The sequence below is a fragment of the Quercus lobata genome, chromosome 7, assembly GCF_001633185.2.
Source record: "Quercus lobata isolate SW786 chromosome 7, ValleyOak3.0 Primary Assembly, whole genome shotgun sequence".
NCBI classification, from domain to species: Eukaryota; Viridiplantae; Streptophyta; class Magnoliopsida; order Fagales; family Fagaceae; genus Quercus; species Quercus lobata.
Window position 1 is genome coordinate 47,475,687 of NC_044910.1, and position 21,675 is coordinate 47,497,361.

Consider the following 21,675-nt stretch of genomic DNA (forward strand, 5'->3'; position numbering starts at 1 on the left):
GGTTGGCTTTGAGATCGGAATTTCTGGCTTTGGTTAGTTTTTTTTTTTTTAAATAATTTCTGGGTTTGTGTTCTTGGATCTGGGTTTGTGCTCTTGTTGTTCTTATTCAAGGCACACTTAGATCTCAATTCATAAGATTTTTAGTTTTTAATTCTATTTTTATTTTTTTTATTTAGTTAAAATTAATAAATTAATTTTTTTAATTTAGATGCTGATGTGGCATTAAAAAATATTTTTTATTATTAATTTAGGCCACGTGGACATTAGTTTATTATTATTTAACTTTGCCGTTTGTCACGTCTGCAATATCCGTTTCTGATGTAATGGCAGGGACTAAAATGGAAGCGTTTTTCAGGAGAGGGACTAAAAGCGGTTAAAAAAAAACTTAGGGACTAAAACGAAAATCGGCTGAAAATGTAGGGATCAAAATGTGTTTTTTGCCTAAAAAATACTAACCAAACAATAAATTTAAGTGTGAGACCCACCTTTATGAATTACAAAATAAAAAACTATATTTAAATAATTTTACCAAACAGTCCCTAAACTTTTATTTTAGATAAAAGAATTTTTATTTAAAAAAAAAATGTAAATAGTGGGAGAGAAGAAATGGAGTTTTAAGTTTTAACTTAAAACCACGTAACAAAGAGGATTTTATTACCACACCTAACATTCAGATCAAACACAAACTAACGGTTACAAATTACCTTCCGAGTTTTGATTTCTGAGTTGTGAGAGCTGACTCAGTAACCATTTTTGTCTTTGTCTTGAATATCTCCCAAAAGTCAGCAACGAACCGAAATTATTGGGATTCGATTCCACCAACAATAAAATAATCGAAACCCCAACTCTTTTCATTCGTCTTCTAATGCTTGCTTTCATTATTGCCGGCACTCCTTCGCTTTTGCCTTCACTCTCTTGGACTCTCTCTCATTTCTGAGGTTTTATAGTGACTCTGTGATCAATTGGGTCGAGCACTCGAGTTGAAGCCATGGATGAAGAGGCGCCATTGGTTGGTGATAAACTAGTTGAAATTCCAAAGAAAAACCATGCCAGAGATGTTCATATTCTCAGCTCTGCCTTCCTCTTGGTCTTTCTTGCCTATGGTGCTGTTCAGAATCTTGAGAGTACCCTCAACACCGTGAGTCTCTTGTCTCTGTTCTTCGCTTTTGCATTTTTTTGTTTTCCTATGCTTGGTTGCTGAGAATTGTTTCATTTGCTGAGGGAACTGAAAGTTTTGAACATAGAAAACTTGTTTCTTTTTGGAATGTTTTATATTTTAGCTGGGTTTGATGGTTTGGGTATGAATTTCAATTTTCAAATCAGGAAGAGGATTTGGGTACGACTTCGCTTGGGATATTGTATGTATCTTTCACATTTTTCTCCTTAGTGGCTTCAATGGTGGTTCGGGGACTTGGGTCAAAGAATGCTTTGGTTCTTGGGACTACTGGTTATTGGTTGTTCTTAGCTGCAAATTTGAAGCCATCATGGTAACTAATTCCTGCTATTGGTATAGTGCATTTGGATCATTCACAGTGGTTTTATTTTTTTGGATCTATACACTGATTTTTTTGGAATGTTTTTCTAAAAAGTTAACCTCTTTTTATATGATCTGTCTGCAATGTTGAACTTTTAACTTGCTATTCCACTGAGAAATTACCAACAGTTTTGACAATCAAATGAAATCGATAAAATTATATGCATGTTTGGCATTGCTTTAGGAAGAGAGTTTTAATTATAGAGTTTAGTAGTAGAGCTTTTGTAATATAGAGTTTTAACTGAGAAACTCTTTAGCATTTATGGCTTTTGAGTTTGACAAATTGCATTAAACAATGCTTTGAAGTGGTAGATCTATAGAGCATGATTAGTGAATTGTAGAGTTTTTTTCCCAAGAAGCTCCAAATTTTAGCTTTAGCCAGCTTTAAGGACCCCCCTTAAAGGTCCTCCCAACCAATAAAATAATGCTACTTATGCAAACATGTGAGTTAGCTTCCTAATCAACATAAGAAAAATAAAAAAAAATCAACAGGTGATGTCATATTTGCATGAATGACATCATTTTATTGATTAGGAGGACAGGGAACTCTTTAGCGAAATTGCTAAATGTTTGGCAATTTCAGCTAAAAGAGCTTTAACCCACTTAAAGCACTTTTCGTCCCCTCCAAAAGCAAAACCAGATAGGCCCTATGGAGAAAAATGAGTTGTGGATGCCATATACTATATTGGATTAATGTTTTATCTTCATTTGTTTCAAGAGTCGTGACTTTGCATTTATCTAAAGCCATATTCAACTTTTGTAGGGTGCTTGATGGAAGTCAATGAACTAGTTTATGTCTTATTTTTGGACAAATAACAATATTAATTAATCAAAAAGGAATGTAGCCCAAGTACACAGGATGCATACTATGGGTACATCAAAATCAAACTCTAAAAGTTCAACGATCAATCAAATGTAATAGGGGGAAAAGGAAAATGATCCTATCACTGAAATCAGATCAAACAAAGATTTTAAGAACAACAGTTTTAGTTCATATTCTATGCTCATTGAAAAGGTAAACAAATTATGCAACGAGACTTATCAATGATTTCAAATTTACCATCAGATAGAAGATAAGATAGAATTATTATGATACTATCTACTTGCTGGGCTGAACTTATGTGTATATAATTATGAAATATTGTACACACATGGGGTACTGCATTGGGATGTCAATTTCATAAGAGCTGTGCAGGATTGGGAATTAGAGTCTTTGTTGAATTTCTTGGATATGATTTATGGTGCATCAGTGAAAGGAAGTGGGGAGGATAAACTGTGCTGTAAACCAGATAAGAGCAAGGGATTTACAGTGAGTGGTTCTAACAGGGTTCTCCTTGGAAATGGTGATCAATCATTCCCTTGGAAGAGCATATGGAAGTCTTCCTTCTAGAGTTGCTTTCTTTATTTGGATTGCAGCTTTGGGGAAAATCTTGAAGATTGAGAATTTACAGAAAAGAATTTGTGACTTTCGGTTTTGGATTGGTTTTATATGTGTAAATGCAACGGGGAATTTGTTGACCATCTTTTACTCCACTGTCCTATAGCTACAGAATTGTGGTCTATGGTGTTGGGTTTATTTGGAGTTTGTTGGGTGATGTCAAAGACTGTTGTGGATGGCTGCCCAACATTGCTTAATGTGGTGTTTATGGAGGGAGAGGAACAATTGGAGTTTCGAGGACACAGAGAACTATGCCTGATCTCAAATTAATTTTCTTTTGAACTTTGTTGGATTGGATGTCTGTTTTGCGTAGTTTATCTTTATGTTCTGTTATTGATTTGATAAATTCTTGTAAGTTACGTGATTGATTGTATGGTCCCCAGCTGTATACTTCTTGTATACTTGGGTGGCTATATTTTTTGATATTGATAAGATTTGCATTACTTATCAAAAAAAAAAAAAACTCTCAGATTACAATCATTTTATTCATACCCTATAAAATTTGTGAAATTTTTATGACTTGCACAAAGGTATTGATTTGTATTAATCAGTTGTCTTGTGAATTCATAAACTAAGTTAGTTTTTACAGTTAATTTCTGGCATCTATGACTGCATTATCTCAGCTCTTAAATTTGACTATCAATTGTATCTTATTTTGTGATTAACATACATAATAATCTGAATCACTTTTTACCTGAATATTGAATTTTTTTAACTGCATATGTTTTAACATCAACCTGTTCCTTCTTTAGGTATACAATGGTTCCAGCTTCTGTTTACCTTGGATTTTCTGCTTCAATTATATGGGTTGGGCAGGTGAAAGTCCATGCTTCAGATTTTTTGAGTTTCTTGGTAGTTTGCAGCAATAGTTTGTAGAGCCAAAAAATTCTTTCTTAACTCCTCGTATGACCTATCAGGGTACATATCTCACTTCCACTGCCCGCAGTCATGCAAGAGATTATAACTTACATGAAGGAACAGTAATTGGTAAATTCAATGGAGAGTTCTGGGGACTGTTTGCGAGTCACCAGGTGAATCATTTGATCTTTTTTGTGACAAGTCTCATTATGTGTTTTTTTATTTTTATTTTTTAAGAATATTATTATTTTTAACTTGCCAAAGTGAAGTTTTATTGAGTAATATAATTTTTATTCATTTTTCTGCAGTTTGTTGGAAATCTTATCACACTTGCATTGTTGAGTGATGGAACGGTATGCATTAACCTCAAAGTTAACTTTGGCTGTTGTACTCCATCCTTCTGGTTTCACACTTAACTCACTGTGTTTATTTAGTTATTAAAGAAGACTTATCCTTCCATCCAGAAGCTCCCAGACTCTCTCTCTCTATTGATCACATTTATCTCCAATAAGATATTAGGTGGCATTAAAACGTTTAATATATATATAATTTTAGTATATAAAATATTAGGATTCAAAGTAATTGAATATGAGGAAGAACTGGTGTCTTTGACAGATTTTTCGTAGAATAATTGAGTGAATAATAGAGTATCGTCCAAATAAATACAGAATCAAACAGATATATCATAATTTGTGCTTACCCATCATACATCTACATCTTTCCCTTGCGCTTGTTGCCCCTTGCACTTGTTGCTTAATATACATCATACGTCTATATCTTCCCGAACCCCAAGAGATAGCACAATCAGGCAGAGGTTACTAGTTTGAATCTCTCCTTCCCCCTTCTTTTTAGTCCAAAACTTACTTATCAATGTATAAATTCTCCTGGGAGGAAGATTTTAGTTTGTGTATTATGGAAATTTAAAAATCATTAAGGAGATACACTAACAAACATGGCCCGAGCTTTCATACCCATCTCTGGATTACTACAATGGATTCAATTTAATAAAACCTTAATTATACAGGCACAATCATGCACATATATTCACTTCAATATGGAATTCTTATAGCATATGCATAGCCTGTGCATTTTTGGGTTTACAATTTATTATTTCTTTCCATTCAATCTCATGGTTTTATTTTCTTTCACATCACTGCAGGAGGGAAGTACCAGTAGCACAACTTTATTGTATGTTGTGTTTCTTTGCAGTATGACCTTAGGTACCATACTTATGTGCTTCTTAACAAAAAAGACTGATGAAGGAGAGAGTCGGCAACCAAATTCATCTGTCAGCTTTTACTCTAATGTGGTATCTTTGTCAAAGTCAGTAATTAATCCTTTGTTTGATGTACGGATGCTACTGGTCATTCCCCTTATTGCATATTCAGGATTACAACAAGCGTTTGTATGGTAATTACTAGGTTAACTTATGATATACTTTCTCATTGCCATTCTAGTGTCAATTTATATGTTCCCTTCCAATTTCTCTTATTAAGATGGATTGTTATATCTTAGGGCTGAATTCACCAAGGATATTGTAACCCCAGCACTTGGTGAGTCTGGTGTGGGTGGTGCAATGGCGGTATATGGAGCTTTTGATGCAATAGTAAGTACAAGAATGCAGAAACAAGTGGTTCTTTACCTTTCATTCCAGTTCAACTGAAGTAGCATGCCAATTGGTAAATTGGTTGTTTCGTATTTCTCATATTTAGCACAGCTTTCCTTATTATTATGAGGTGAAAGAAACAACTTTTGTCCTCAGAAGTAAGAGAGAGCAAATTGGTCTGAGTTTTCTATCTCTGTTAGCAATTATGACGTTGTTGCAATACAGTTACCACCTTTATAGTAATATAATTCTTTTTTAATGCACGGGGTAGCAGCTGTGACTTTTCCTGTGATCTGATATCTAACATGATGTGGAACTCAGTTGTTATAATAATTTTTACTTGCAATATATGTTGCAATCTCAAAGAAATATTTTCAAAAGCAAAATTCAATTTTTCTTTGTATTGAATTTAAAAGCTCAATGTTGGTGTTAAGTGGCAAGTTCTCACATCACATGCCATGTTGGAAGTGCAGAATTGTTGTGTAGACAAACTTGTTATATAGATAGTTTAGTTAAATCATTGGTATTTATAGTCAAATTTGTTGTTGGAACTTGTGCCAGTGTTCATTGGCTGCTGGTCGACTTACCTCTGGTCCTAAGTCTATCACTTTGATAGTTTCTGGTGGAGCCTTTATTCAGGCTATCGTATTCCTCTGGCTTCTACTAGCATACAGGTAAGCAATAAGCACTTTAGGGTACTAAGATTTCTTCAAACTCAAGCTTTTTGTTGTAATGAGTATTTTGAAGCCATACTTATGTTGCATACACCTTATTTTTCCATGTCATGGTTCAGGTTAACTAGCGGAGTACTTGGCATTATGTACCCACTTCTCATGGCTGCCATTTTGGGCATTGGTGATGGAGTATTTAATACACAGCTTAGTGCTTTGCTTGGGATACTCTTCAAGCATGATATGGTACATAATTATATGTGATAACTGATAAGCCTTTGTGTGTGTGCGTGTGTATAAATGCATGGGTGCACCTTTGATGTTTTACTCCTCTGGGTTAACTTTTATCCTGGTATTCTCACCATACATAGCCAAGGGTAAGGTGTTAATGCTGAACTCACGTCTTGACTGCATGTATCTCATGTAACTTTGTTATATTATTTAGGTCTTCTAGGTTTCATCTACATTATATTATCATTTAATGCTCAAAAGAGTGCACTTTTTTTTTTATGTTGGTAAATATTTCCATATTTCATAACATTTATGCAAAATTTCTCTTTACTAATTCTTCTGTATCTATTTTCACATACCAATACTATATTTGCTTGCACTTCTAAATTTGTTCCACAACTTACACATGAGACACATTTTTTGCTCGGTCTTGTTTTTCTATGAGACCGCTGGCATTTATCACTTCATTTGATTTCTTATTATTGCACCTGAAGTTCTAGCAAGGTGTTATGATCTGGATTTATGATCACAATTTCTGTACAGGAAGGGGCATTTGCACAGCTCAAGGTCTGGCAGAGTGCTTCCATTGCAGTTGTATTCTTCCTGAGTTCATACATCTCATTGAAGGCAATGCTGGTGATTATGCTTGCTGCCCTCTGCATCTCGTATGCTGGATTCCTGTTTTTGACTCTCAAGGTGGAGAAAGCATTTTCCTCCTCTAGTTCGTGAAGTCGGTGTTGCTCATAAAATCATAGTTGTTCATGTCATATGCATTTTAATATGCTCCATTAATGTGTGCAATACCTATTCTTTCACAATTTGTTGTTGTGAAATGTAAAATTTGAAAGAATGTGCACAAATGCCTTGTGCCGTTTTAGCCTTTAGGATGGCTGTATACCAACTCCTTGTAACAATTTCTGGGAGAGATGATGAAGTAGTTATCAATGGTTAAAGTTGTTGGCCCACCCAAGGTGGGAGAATAGGTTTTAATCATCTCCTCCTGTTACGGATCTTAATTTGTTGGCATACAAATTTGATATTCCTATTTCACGTTGAATTTTTTTTAGTAATGTCATTTTCAAAATTTTCTTGTATTAGAATTTTTTTTTGAGTAGTTCTCAGTGTAGGTTTATTTTATTTTATTTTTTTATTTTTTTAAAGAAGAAAACTTTAACTTTAATTAAAAAAATAATCAGCCATAATCAACTAACAAAACATGATTGAGTTGTTAAGAAATATCCCCCATCCACATTGATAAACCGCTAACATGTCTCGCATGTTATGAGCAGCTTTCAATTAAAAGAGTATTTATTTAATTGGCTAACAAAACGTGATTGAGTTGTTGAGAAATACCCTCCATTTACACTGAAAAATCGCTAACATGTCTCACATATTATGAGCAATTTTCAATTAAAAGAGTATTTGGTTATTAGTTTTTGCTACTTTTCAATGCAGCGAAACCTGCTCTTTTGTTAAATATAAATACCTAGTATGAAAATGTTGACATTGTATGTAATGAATGTAACTCAAGAAAATCTTGAGAAACAAACAAAAATTGCATAGGTAAATTGAACCCCAAAACATCCTTATATTGGAAGAGACCGTGCTTGACTTGTCAATCGACATTCTCAATCACTAGCAAGGTGAAACTTCCACTCCCATACCATATTGACACGTGTATATATATATATATATATAGTATATTCCAATGTACACAAATTTTCTTTTTCTTTTTTTGATAGGATGTACACAAATTTTCTCGTCAATGGAGTCGCTCTCCTATTTAACCAAACCCAACCCCACGCACTCCTTCTTAGTCAACACAGATATGATCTCTCTCTCTCTCTCTCTCTCTCTCTCTCTTTTCTACCTAAACTACCAATATCACAAAAAAAAAGCAGTTGTGATTAGGTTCACTTCCTCACCTCCAAATTCATATAATAACATCGATATAACTATGTAAAACTCGAAGTCCCAAACCCCACTACTCTTTCCTTCACAATTCCAACGTTAACATACAAAAACAATAACAAAAACCATGTTTCTTCCACTGCTCACCTCAATACTCTCGAACCTCAGCTCCCGGAGGCCACTGCTTATATATGCGGCCACGTGGACAACCATCCTAACGTTAACGGTAGCGGTGGCTTCGTTCGCGCCAGAAGTGGCCTTCGTGTCGGCGATATCTTCGACGTCTCGGTTCTCAAAACTGTGCGAGACGGAAGGGTCCGTTAGGTTGCCGTTAGATGTGGCGGGAGAGATCCTGTGCTTGCCAGCTCACCTGTTCGTTAAGTCGAAGGTTGATTTGATTGTCCCTCCGGTCTTTGCGGCTGTTGTGGTTGCTTGCTCTGCTTTTTTGGTCCGGGCCGTGGGCCTTTGGGAGCAAGATCAGGCCCATTAATCTTGTAGACCCGATTAAAGAGAAAAAGAAATTCACACCGTTTGATTGATTGATCAGTTTGTGATAGACGGTGGTGATGTGAGTCTCGTTTGGAGATTTTCGAGTTTTTTTTGGTAAGATCTCACTTGCAGCCGCCATGGTACTCTATTTTAGTTTCAACTATATAATTTTTTTTTAAATTTTTTATTATTATTTAAATTTTGGTGATTGAAAATTTGAAGCACTCTCGTTGTCATGAGCATAGCTTTGGGATTTTGCCAAATTTTTATGAAATTTTGGTAGCTCCCAAACTTTATATATTTGGGGCCTTGATGTAAGCAACTATAATCTATCCCGTTAATTTCCAATGAAATATTGGAAAAAGCCGGTTGTTTTATTTACTGTTTGCAAGCCGCAAACTACTTTTTATCTCAAATTTATTTTATATAATTTAATTTTTAATTTTTTTGCTCCATTATGTAACTAAGCTATCGAAAATAAATAATTTGCAAACGGAAATAAGATTATTTGAGAGTATAGCTTATACTGTCTATCTCTTTAGCTTGTCAAGGTGAATATGAATACTATTGAATTATCCAACAATTGTGGTTCTGGTGGATGGAGTCGTTTGCCAAAAAATATTATACAATCTATATAGAAAAGTTGCACAATACAATGATGGGTCTATTAGAATTCGCTTATTTTGCTGAAATTGAATTTTTTTTACTAAAAGTACTGTAAATAAAGGTAAAAATTAGTTGAAATAATATAATGAGACTCATAAATAGTACTAAAAAGTGCAATGAAACTCATAAATAATAACAAAAATAAACTGAATAGTAAAATAAACTGGCTTATTAATTTAAAGGCAAATGCACTCATAATAAGTGAATATTGATGCATCAGAACTTGCATTAAAAATGAACTTGGTAACGAGGAACTGAAAATTCTTAAATAAGAGATTTAGATAAGTATAACAATTTAGCCAGTGGCATGAAATTCTTAAGAACGAAGTACAAATATTTGGGTATATCTTTCACCCATACCAAAATAACAATATATATTAAAAAAAAAAAAACAAAAAACAAAAACTGGGACTGCCTTGTCATATACTTGTTGACAAGAGAGATATATTAATATATTACCAAACAAGCAGAGCAGCTATATATTTTCAAGGTTTTGCAGCTGAAGAAACCAACTTGTTGCTGAAGTCCCAGAGCTTTTTAGCCAACACTGTATCTCTTGCAAACGCACTTGGTTCCAACTCATTGCAGTCCAGATGGTACTTTCCAGTAACACCTTTCAGATTTGGGTGGAGTGCGACGTAGCAAGTCGTGGATGCTCCCTGCAATAAAAAAAAAAAATAAATAAATAAATAAAAAAAAAAATCCGTTTTATACCTTTTTAACCCTTTTCTTGGAGTGCTTATGCTATTTGGCCAATAATTATCTCAAATATATGTTTTTTCCTCCTCGCACTACTTAGATTTTACATGATTGTAAGTTGCACAAATTATGAGGATGTATATATCAAATACATAAGATATCTCCTATTTAGTATATATTTAGTTTGAATGAGTTGAGAGAGACAAGTATTATAAATACTATAGATCGTGTGAACTACCTAATCTTAATCGTTCATTTATTAAACATGAGGCAATTCTACTTTAAACATATTTTTTTTTTGGAGCAATGATTCACAATTTTAATTAAAAACAAGCGTGTGTATACGGTATATGCTAATTATTTCCCTTTTATTAAAAATGGATATTGTTAAATAAGTGAATATCTTATATTCACAGTTCAGATTTATGTAAGTAAAAAAAAAAAAAAAAAGATTATGGTAGAATTCTCCTACAAATGGATATAGGTTATTTTATGATGATTGACAAACATTTTAGTTTCCACAAATGTCAAGGTTTTATATAACTTTATAAAGTGTTGCTTTATTTAAAATCTCATTAAAAATTGATAATCAATGGTAACTAATTTAAATGAAGAAAATTGTTGAAGTTATTATAAATTTTACTTTAAAAAGTGAATGTAATTGGTGGACTTTAACAACTTAGTAAGTGAATGTTTAAATTACTTTTTTTGATTAGTGACAAATCGGGCTATAAATTTTGTAGAATCCTTAACATTATTCTCAATTAAAATAAAACTGTACACACCTTGAGATTTATAAAAATTGAGAAGATCCTTATGAGTTTATTTGTATGTGTGTGTTTGTGCGTGCTAGCTTAAAGCATAGATATTTATCCATCCATTCCAAAAACTTTAAATAACTCAAAATATAAACAGCGCCTTGATACTTAAAAGTTGTATTAATCTTTGCTAAAAAAATTGTATTAATCTACCTGAGGTACGTTCTTCCATAGATAAAAGGTGAACACCCGTAGAACTCCTGCATATAAAGATGATCAAATTATGAAAAATACTATCCTTTTCTTTGCATATTTTGTCTATATTTTGAAACATAGAGCAAGAGCATACTCATCAGAAGTTCAGAATATCTCATGAGAGGAGTCATTATCAATCCCGGATGGACTGAATTGACAGTAATGTTTATACCTTCTTCCTGCATCTCATTAGAGAGGTAGGATTAATGAATTAGTAAAATACACGATAATGTATAGGATTAATTACTCAAATCGAAAATCCAGGATCAAATTGACACTTTAGATGAAGTAGTGACCTGTGTAAAATCTTCAAAAAAATAATAATAAAGATTACCTTACATCCTTGTTTTAAAAATTACAGTTGTGTTTGGCATTGGCTTCAAAACCAACTTTTCTTATTATTCAGCTTATTTTTGCTACTATTCATAAGTCTTATTGTACTTTTTGATACTATTCATGGGTCTTACAGTATTATTTCAACTACCTTTTAGTTTTATCTATAGTACTTTCAACAAAAAGTTTTTAGTTTCAGCTAAATAAGTAGTTTTCAAACAAACACATTAAAATTACCTGGAAACGACGAGAGAGTTCATTTGCATGTAATATGTTTGCTAATTTGGATTGTCCATACGCCCTTTTGTCAGAATAACTGATACAAAGATATTGAAGAGTGTTAGACATATTATGGCCCAAGCGGCCCAAACCAATTGTAAGCTCATGTACTTGTAGAACAAATATATTAATTTTAGGTTAGTCTATGGTTAGCCTAAGATTATTAATTATATATTCTCTAGCATATAAACCCTACATTGGGTTCATTGTAACATAAGCGCTTACTATAATATGTAGCCATCAAGGGAAAAGATTGCTCTCTCTCTTTCATGCTTCCACTTATCATTCAATCATCACACACAATCACACAACAACTTTCACAAACAGCAAAATCATGAAGCCGCTCATAAGCAAGTAAAATTTTTATGTAATGCATTATCATCATGAAAAAGCCAGAGCACTAGCAGAGGTAACATTCTTAGCTTTTGGGTCCTGACTAGAGTCATTAGCAATGAAATCATATTGGTTAATTTACATCATTACGAATTTGCGCCTAATAAAATAAAAGAAAATTTTGACGTACCCACTTTCATCACTGATCTGATCAAATCGGATCCCATGTTCGTAAGTGTAGTTGTGGGCTATTGATGACAAGTTCACAATCCTGCCCTCGATGCCGGTTGATCTTGCTGTGTTCTTCATTTTCTCAAGAAGAAGATTCGTTAAGAGGAAATGACCTGAGAAGTGAAGTGAGATATAACCTATTACTGGCAGAGTTGAAATTACAAACCAAATTATATATATACACATAGTGAGACATCAATTATTTTACTACCAACCTATATGATTTGTAGCAAATTGCATCTCTATTCCATCTTTTGAAAGCTGGAAGGGGCAGAACATGACACCGGCATTGTTTCTGAAATATTGGGCATATTCAAATATTATTTGTATGCAAGAGCGTGTGTTCATAGAAAAACTGTATTAGTTTGGTAAAACTATACAGACTAGAGCAAGGGCGTAGTCAGAAATTTTTGCTTGGAGAGGCCAAAATAAAACAATTATATTGATTTGCAATTCAAAAAAAAATTCAAAATATGACATTCATACATACATACATGTCTTGGCGCACTAGTTTAGAAAAAAACAAACATTAAATCCAAAGTAAGTCTTAACTATATATGTATCATGTATCATATATGTGTGTGTGTGTGTGTGGATGTGTGTATCTATATATGTATGTATGTATATCATAAGATTACTGCTAGAATTTTTTTTATTAGTGTAATTCATATTAGCACTCAAAATACTAACAAGCTAATCGACCAATTGAGCATTGTAAGGAAGAATTAATGAAGAGAAATTGAAGAGAGAGCACTCGGTAATAGCAATGAGTAGAGTCTTTTGGGTGGCTATAAAGTGCAAGGGGATATTGTAATAGTTTTGGGAAATTGCAAAATTTAAGTATAGTATCTAAAGTGTAATACATTAGGTTTCTCAATTGAATTCAAACACATGTTTACCATGACAAATAAAATACAAACAATATTATCATTTTTAAAGAAGATTAAATTCAATACAGAGCTTGATTGGAAAATATAATGTACTACACCTCAGTTTTATGACTTTATCCTATTAGGAAAATTGAATGACTAAAAAGTGGTAAAAGTGAGGGGTAAAACTGTAGTAAAGGACTTGGACATATACATCAGGACATGGACATTGGCTGTACTTTTAATGGAAAATGTAAAAAACAAAATGAATGAATCTTTATGGTTGAAAAGTGGGGATTTGAGGTGAGGGAAGGGAGTACTTATGGCTGAGGTGTAGGAGTGGGGGGCCAAGTTTTTTATCCTTTTGGGGGGGGGGGGGGGGGGGGTGCCGGCTCTTAAATCAAAGGGACTGAGAATAGTTTTCCCTACAATTAGAGAGGATTTAAAAATTTTGGAGGGGCCATGCGCCCCCCCCCCCCCCCAATGTATTACTTAGCTCCGTCCCTGGACTAGAGAGACAAAGAGAGAGAGAGAGAGAGAGAGAGAGATCACATCAAGATGTTAAGGGGAACGTCAAGAGCATTGAAGTCGTCAACAAATGCTCTAACAGACTTCATGGAGCTCAGGTCGAGCTTTAGGACATCCACACGCGCAGTTTCGTTGTCTTTAAGAATAAGCTGTTTTGCTGCATTTGCAGCTTCCATGTTCCTTGCAGCAATGATGACATGAGCTTTCCGGAGAGCCAACACTCTCACGGTCTCCAAGCCAATTCCACTCGCTCCTCCTACATATCAAGAGATTTTAACAATTGAGTTAATCGGAACATATGAAACATTACTAAGTAATACTACACATCCACAATATTTCCACTGATGATAAGTTGTTATTAGTTTTGATCTTAAGTTAAATCAAGTGACATTTGAACAAACTTTGGATAACCATTATAAATCACCGCCCCTACACATACACAGACACATTCTTTGAGGTCCACGTTTTTTTTTTTTTTTTTTTAAACGAATGAGGACCACATAGTACGAGGTAGCCGCTATATACAGCTAATCTACAAGATAATTATTGCAACTAAAGTGCTGCCATTGAAGTTTGAACTCAGTTGGGCACATTATTTCTCAAGTATTCAAGCTCATGTTGCGAGGGAGTAGCTGCATGCATTATCACAAACAGAGGGCTCCATTGGGGCCAATATGGTTGATTTATTTCTCTATCACTATGGAAATTGTAGTGAGGGCTCAATCAGCCATAAATCACCCCCTCAATAAGTAGGATTAGGATTCAGTACGTAAGGTATTGCATTGGGTGCAATTCACCTTATTTACGCTCACAATTATTTTTTCATTTTTCACTTTTTTAACTTTCATTTTTCACTATTTTTATAAAACTTTTTTAATCAATAATTGAGATTGAAGGTTGCTTTGTGCGACTATCAATCTCAATCATTCTTAATTAGGAATTGTAGATCTTAATCCCAAAGAGGAATATTATTTTCTGAATTTATCGTTCTATTGAAGAAGTTCACCAACTTTTAGATATAGTTGCCCAATTGGTGGTCATCGCAGGTGGAGCATTACTGACATGAGTTGAGTGATCTTGAAGAAAAAGGCCCACCTGGACAAAGCATGCCTAACAATAATAAATGGGTTTTTTTTTTTTTTTTTGGGTACAAACTGCAAATGGAATGTACTGAAAGTGAAAGCTCGTGTAGAGGAAATAAACTTTACATTTTTAAATTATTAAAAATTATTTCAAGACATCCATTTAAAGAGTCATTTCTAACTAAAATAACATAAACTCAACTAAACTGCATTTGCAATGTATCTAGATATTAAAAGACTCTTAATATGAACTAAATTACTCTTTATACGAACCCAATTTAGCTTAGAGAACGATAACATGTTCTTCTTTTTTGTTTATGTGTTCTTGGATTTAAAAACCGTTTTGTTATCTGCATATTATATGCGATTCATAAAGGGAGGTTAATTTCTTGTGTCCAAATAAGTTCTCAGTATAATTTTTTTAAATGAATTTAGGTTAATAATAATTCATTGGAAGGGAACTTAGAATGATTTAAAAAGTTCAGACAAACGATTTTAAGGTTGGGGTTTAATTTAAAACCATATTCAAAAGAAGACAAAAATCCTGACCATATTCTAAATTATTTTCTATTGTGGTTTCACCTTTTTCTTTATTTATTGATAAATTTTATTGTGGCTTCACAAATATAAAAGAAGTGAAAACCGAAATATTAAAAGAAAAAGAATTGTTACATACTATCATACTATGTCACAGTCAGTCTTCGTGAAGATATATGGATAATTATTGAATATTTCCGAAATACCATAAATGCATATTTCTTCATCTCATATAATCGTGAGTCTTACTAATTAAATTTATGATGGGACCCACAATTCATGTGAGAGATGAGAGTACGAATTTATTATACTCCTGGAGTATTTAATAATTGGGAATTCGTTAAGAATCTAATTAAAGAAAATTTTTATGGAAAAAGAAAAAAAAAAGGCAATTAATGTTTTGATAGCTTTTTTTTATTTCCCATAAAAGTGATCCCTCTCATATAATCGTGAGTCTTACTAATTAAATTTATGATGTGACTCACAATTCATGTGAGAGAGGAGAGTACGCATTTATTGTACTCCTGGAGTATTTAATAATTGGGAAATGCTAACGAAAATGTTAAGAATCTAATTAAAGAAAGTTTTCATGGAAAAAGAAAAAAAAAAAGCAATTAATGTTTTGATAGTTTTTTTCATTTCCCATAAAAGTGATGTCAAAATTTTCTTTAATTGGATTCTTAACCAGTATCTTAAGGGCACTTGTTAGCATGATCCATAATAATTTTCAAAGACATATGGTGGCCGGGTATGTAGCGGCCAATAATGATGAAAGAAAATTCGAACAAGATAATAATTTAGGAAAAGGTCAGATTTGGACAAGGATTTATTATTATTATTATTATTATTTGGATTGAGATATTTTGAATAAAATTTAACATTTAAGTGCCATTTGTTTTGATATAAAAATATTTTAAAATAATTCATTTCATTTTGTTTATTTCCCTCCTCCCAAACGTATGCTAAATTTTGTCTCACAATTATAAAAATAAAACTGATAATTACAAAAAGTAAAAGGCAAAAATAGATCCAGATGAAATGGAAGCAAAACAACTAAGTTCACCGGTAATTTATGAAACTTTCATCGGAAATTTCTAGGATTTAAATCCTTTCTTCCCAGACCCAATTATGAAATTATCAAAATAAGAATCCTGCAATCATATATTGATTTCACTTTCTTTTTCTCATGATCTCTCTCACCTTTTCTTTATCCCCATATTTCATAGATATTAAACAAAAGCATGAACACCACGACAGACTATCAATCAAAAACAAGTAAAACGAAACAATAATTGACTAAATGAAAGGGGAATTCAAAGCTGACCAGTAACAATAGCAGTGAGATTACTGGCATCAATCCCTTCAGTAACTTGTTCAGCAGTCGAAGCTGAGCCAAACCCACTTAGGCCTGGCCTCCCTGTAATCAATGAGAAGATGCTCATTTCCTTGAATAACGCAAAGAAGCTCACAAACAAGGGCCTCTAAACAATATATGCTTATATATGAGAGAGAGAGAGAGAGAGAGAGAGAGAGATCTTTATATAAAGTTTTTCAGACGGTTGGGAAATTAAAGACAAAGCCAAGTATGGGCAGAGAAAGGGGAAGCAAATGCATGAGAATAAATAAGCAATTTTAGCGGGTTGTAGGTAGAGTCAGTGATTTAATTCATTTCAGACTTAAGGTGTGGGCTGTAATAACTAATAAATGCTCGCTGTTGAAGGGCTGTTAGTAACCTCAACGTCCTATTCAACTATTCCTCATCTTTCTTTTTATTTCTATTTTTTTCCTTTTTCTTGGGGAGAGCTGGTGAAGCTGGTGAGCTAAGCTCTACCTGGATAGAATTGTTTAACAAGGCAGTGAAGGAAAATTATTGTATAATCCCAGGCTATACTCCCCTCCGATTGCAGCTCTAAGAATTGTTTTTAGGATGGTAACTAAGAAACTTAAATTATACAAAATTTAAAAAAGAGCCAATTTGAATATATCAACGTCACCAAAAAAAAAAAAAAATACACAAATACATGAAATATTACAATTTTTTTTGTACTAGCAAAGAGAATAAGAAAAAAAAAAAAATTAGACTAATAAAAGATAAAATGCAAATTGAAATTGTTGATATGAGATAATAAAGTGACCACAACAATTTCATAACAAATCTTATGTAACAAGTTGTTAGTCTGTTATTGGTGGGTAAAACATGTTAATATTGAACCTGAATTAGAATTAGTAACAGCTTACCACATAAGATTTATTGTGAAATTATTGTAAAAATGTTGTGGATGTAGCATTACTCTTATATTTATTGAACTCAAATTTTTATGATTCTCGAGTAAAAGTGTTCAACATTTTTATTAGGGTGATCAAAATAGGTTAATTTAGTATAGAATATATATACATTTTTTCAAGTCAGGGTGGTCATAGAAAATATTAATTTAAAATAATTTTTTATATAAATTTTTTTTGCATGTACAATTTTTTTTTTTTTTTTGGACAAGTAAAGGTGTTCCTAGGACCACCCTCATATACAAGTAGAGCAACCAATGCTCCCTCTCTTATAGAGGCGTGGGACCCATCCCTCTGAGAGTATAGTCCAGAATTACACTATAACAACCTAGCAGTAAAAGTGGAGGAAAACTCTAGGTACATCCAAATTCACAGCATGTTTAAGTATTTGTAAAAAAAAAAAAATTCTAAAGCAGTGGAAGAAAATAAATCACAAAAATTTCCAAAAAACTTAGAAATTTCCAAAAATTTCTAAAGCAGTGGAAGAAAGGAAATTTCCAAAATTTCCAAAAATTTCCAAAATTTCCAAAAATTTCCAAAAAATTTCCCTATGGAACCAAGTCATTACCTTCAAGAATTAATTGCCACTTAGATGCATTTATTCTTAGATGCCTTTATTCCTAATGAAATTTTTTATTTTTTGAGAAGAGATTCCTAATGAAGTATCATTAAAAAAAAAAAAAAAAAACTAACTTTATGTAATTATCAATTTATCATTATGTCTTAAGATGCTAAGTTGTTATTAGTTCAAATTTAAATCTACTACTAACTAAATAACTTTTTTGCCTACCAATAACATCTCCTAATAGTCTGCTACTTAAAATTTGTTATGAAAATGTTGTATACATATCATTTCTCATTATTTTTTTATATTGATAGTGAAGTAATACCATTGTAAACAACCTATGCATTCTTGACTTGTAAACAGACCCACAACGTATGCTCAATACAAACACCATGAACTACAATATATATATATATATATATATATTTTTTTTTTGAGAAACCGGAAAGAACTTGTCATTAAACATGCAGGAAAATTCTGTCAGCAGTTACAAGCTCTGTTACATTACGATGAATGTCCTCTAACCATACTTGTGGTTCATACAAATTCTTCGCTAGCTTAGCGAGTTTGTTTGCAACGTTGTTACCCTGGCGCTTGGTGTGAGTGAAAGTAGCCGACCTGAATGTTGATGCTAGGGAGCAGGATTCTTCAAGATAGTGCCCAAATGCTGACATGCAAGGCTGCTCTGCAGTGAGGAGTTTAAAGATAACCTCTGAATCGCCTTCGAAAACCACATCCTGAAGCCCAAGTTCAATTACAATATTGATTCACCGAAAGAATAACCAAATGGGCAAACAAATCAAAACCAGTAAAACTATCACGACCGTAAAAACCCAAATATGCACAATTAAAGCAACCCACAATATTTATGAACAAAACATATGGATTTGCAAAACAATCATTGAACAAAATTAATCACAACAGTAAATTAAATAAAATATCCTAGAATCATGTCAAATAATTTCTCAAATGAAAATCACCAAACAAGATAGCATGAAGGAGGCTCTAAAATCACATGTAAAAAAAAATCTAAATCGGTAGAAGAAAATGAAACATACTTCCAGCCATTTTTATTCAAATGATATGTAAAGCAAGGAATTAGAAGAGATTCTTCTAGTCTATGACCTTCTCCTTAGAAATGGTTTTTGATGGAGAACATGGGCTTTTTAACTAGGGATTCTTTCAATTTAACGTTAGTATTTTATTTATACTCTTCCCATTAAAGAGTATGTCTGTTCACCAAATATAAGTGTTTGTTCACAAAAGACTCCTAATAGGATGGATCTCTATCTATCACTCTTATCATCAAATAAATAATAAATCCAGATAAATAATAATTAAATACTAAAAATAAAATGTATATGGGCCACATTATAAGTCTCCTATTGGAGATAATTTTACAGTATTCACTTGTGATTGGTGCATTTGAATCTACTTTTTCTCTATATCTCATGGTGGTCTCATGTGTAATTGTATAAGTGTTATAATCTAATTATAAGTTGACACTTAAGCATATTATGAAAATGAGTGTAGATTGAGTATCTATAGCCTATAGGTGGACTGGTAAGTGCAAGACTTCTAATAGTTGGACCTATTAAACAAGTTTTAGATGCAGGTGTGACACAGTGGGGTTCAAGTTAGATCAGGTTGGGATTAAAACGAATCGTCCTAAATAAATTGCAAAACTTATGACCCTTACTTGGTTTTTTAAGGGTTGGGTCAACTTGGTATGACTCATATTTTTTTTTTTTTTATCATATATATATATATATATATTTTTTCTATACAAATAAGTGAACAAAAAACTCAAAAATAAATGTTAAATAACACATTAATTATTAAGTTTACATTGTTCAATGTTCAATAAATGGAAGCCTTCAAGTCTTGGCCTTGTGAATAAAGAATTTGTAAGTGCTTATGAGAAGAAAAGGACTTAGAAAGAAATGAAATAAAGAAAAGAGTAAGAAGTAAAATTGTAAAGAACTTATATGAGTGCTCTATGTATCAAGATTTGGGTATTTTGGTTAGTGGTACCATGTTTTCTCAACCAAAACAAAAAAAAAAAAAAAAAAAAAAAAAAAAAAACCAAAAACAAAAACAAAAACAGAAGAAAAAAAAGAAGTTTAGTGGTACCTTGTCAATTAGTTTAAATGATAAAATCTTTTCTTGTCGAATAAAAAACTGTGATTAAATCTTGCCAACACTAAAAAGAAACCAATTGATATTATGGCGTAAAAAACAATTATCATAATATACCATCCAAAGATTTCGAATCCTATAAAATCTATTAGAAAAATGATATATATATATATATATACACATATACCTCTTTTTCTATATTATAGTTGAAACAATAATGTTATAGTCGCTAAAATTTTTACTGAAATTGTAGGTTTTAGTTAGTTTAATTAATAAAGTCTCTTATTGTTAAATAAAAAATCTGAGATTTAAATTTTGTTTACACCAAAAATTGATTGGTGTTTTAGCTTGAAGATAAAGAGTAATTATCATAGAACAAACATTATAGATTGAAATTCTATCATATCTATCGATGACAAAAAATTTCACCAAACTTTTACACAACCTCTCACATACACTTGCCATAAAATCATATTTCATATAAAAGCTTTTTTCAAAAAGGTATCAGAGCATTGTTTTGCACACTCATTGTAATTTCAACGTTACATATATAGCTAAAATACTCAAGTTAATTAGCCCATTTGTATATGACCACAAATCCATGTATAATTTTTTTTTCTTAAGTGGATGATCTGCGGTGTTCCCTCTTTCCTTAGGTCATTCTCTTATGTCAAGAAATAACATATGAAATGAATAATGTTACGGACACAATTCCATTTTCAAAACAAATTTCATACCTGCTTAATTGGTAAGTTGTTATTAATTTTTATATAAGCTTATTGCTGATACTACTTTATTATTCACCATTAATAACTTGCCACCTCATATAGCTGTGAAATTTATTGTCAATTTTGGTGTGCCTCTAGGCTTATTGATATAGAATTCTATGATTGAGAGAATTTTTTGGAAAACAAAAATGAAAATTGAAGTCATTATCATATCAAAAATGGGAAAATAAATTTAATTTCTTACAAAAAGATGCACCTTTTTTAAAGAGTCTGGTTGATTTTTTTTTTTTTTTAGTTTTTTGTCATAAGTTAAAAAAAATAACAAAATGATATTTTTTAAAAATAAATTAGCTTCTAACTTTTTGTTATATATTTGACAATTAATATGATAGATATAAAAAAAATTATAAATTTTGTATTATATTTAGCGAATAAGTTATTAGAAATTACCTTTCTCAAAAAAAAGCTATCAGAAATTACAGTATCCCCAAACGGACGCTACAGGACCAAAGAAGTGTGAATCCTTTTAAGTTTTTATGAACGGAGATCTTATTAATTATCGATGTTGTTCTGTCTCGAATAAAAGTCTCTGTATTATTAATAACTGTACCCTTTGAAAATGAAAGATGGAGATATATCACCAGCAAAGATA

The 21,675-nt window shown here is 32.3% G+C and overlaps 3 protein-coding genes across 5 annotated transcripts; 2 read left to right on the forward strand and 1 right to left on the reverse strand.

The window, feature by feature from the left end:
- Window positions 1-654: 654 nt before the first annotated feature.
- Window positions 655-7,408, forward strand: LOC115954017 (UNC93-like protein 3). 2 transcript variants are annotated; one of them, XM_031071865.1, is made up of 10 exons: window positions 655-1,138; window positions 1,324-1,487; window positions 3,725-3,788; window positions 3,890-4,003; window positions 4,139-4,183; window positions 4,990-5,240; window positions 5,346-5,436; window positions 5,998-6,110; window positions 6,230-6,353; window positions 6,882-7,408. In XM_031071865.1, exons 1-10 carry the CDS (start codon window positions 989-991, stop codon window positions 7,065-7,067), a joined length of 1,302 nt encoding a protein of 433 aa, XP_030927725.1. In that variant the 5' UTR covers window positions 655-988; the 3' UTR covers window positions 7,068-7,408. The 2 variants fall into 2 exon arrangements, with proteins under 2 accessions (XP_030927725.1, XP_030927727.1); XM_031071867.1 differs by lacking the exon at window positions 1,324-1,487.
- A 677-nt stretch (window positions 7,409-8,085) lies between these two features.
- On the forward strand, window positions 8,086-9,140 carry LOC115953764. Its single transcript, XM_031071559.1, has one exon. It carries the CDS (start codon window positions 8,377-8,379, stop codon window positions 8,737-8,739), a length of 363 nt encoding a protein of 120 aa, XP_030927419.1. The 5' UTR covers window positions 8,086-8,376; the 3' UTR covers window positions 8,740-9,140.
- Window positions 9,141-9,665: 525 nt separating this feature from the next.
- Window positions 9,666-16,968, reverse strand: LOC115952551 (short-chain dehydrogenase TIC 32, chloroplastic-like). Of its 2 annotated transcripts, none has more exons than XM_031069722.1 (8): window positions 16,633-16,968; window positions 13,714-13,945; window positions 12,508-12,587; window positions 12,252-12,405; window positions 11,687-11,765; window positions 11,211-11,295; window positions 11,075-11,121; window positions 9,666-10,063 (listed from the first exon to the last, which is right to left on the reverse strand). In XM_031069722.1, exons 1-8 carry the CDS (start codon window positions 16,748-16,750, stop codon window positions 9,890-9,892), a joined length of 969 nt encoding a protein of 322 aa, XP_030925582.1. In that variant the 5' UTR covers window positions 16,751-16,968; the 3' UTR covers window positions 9,666-9,889. The 2 variants fall into 2 exon arrangements, with proteins under 2 accessions (XP_030925582.1, XP_030925581.1); XM_031069721.1 differs by having other exon boundaries at window positions 12,252-12,429.
- Window positions 16,969-21,675: the final 4,707 nt, after the last annotated feature.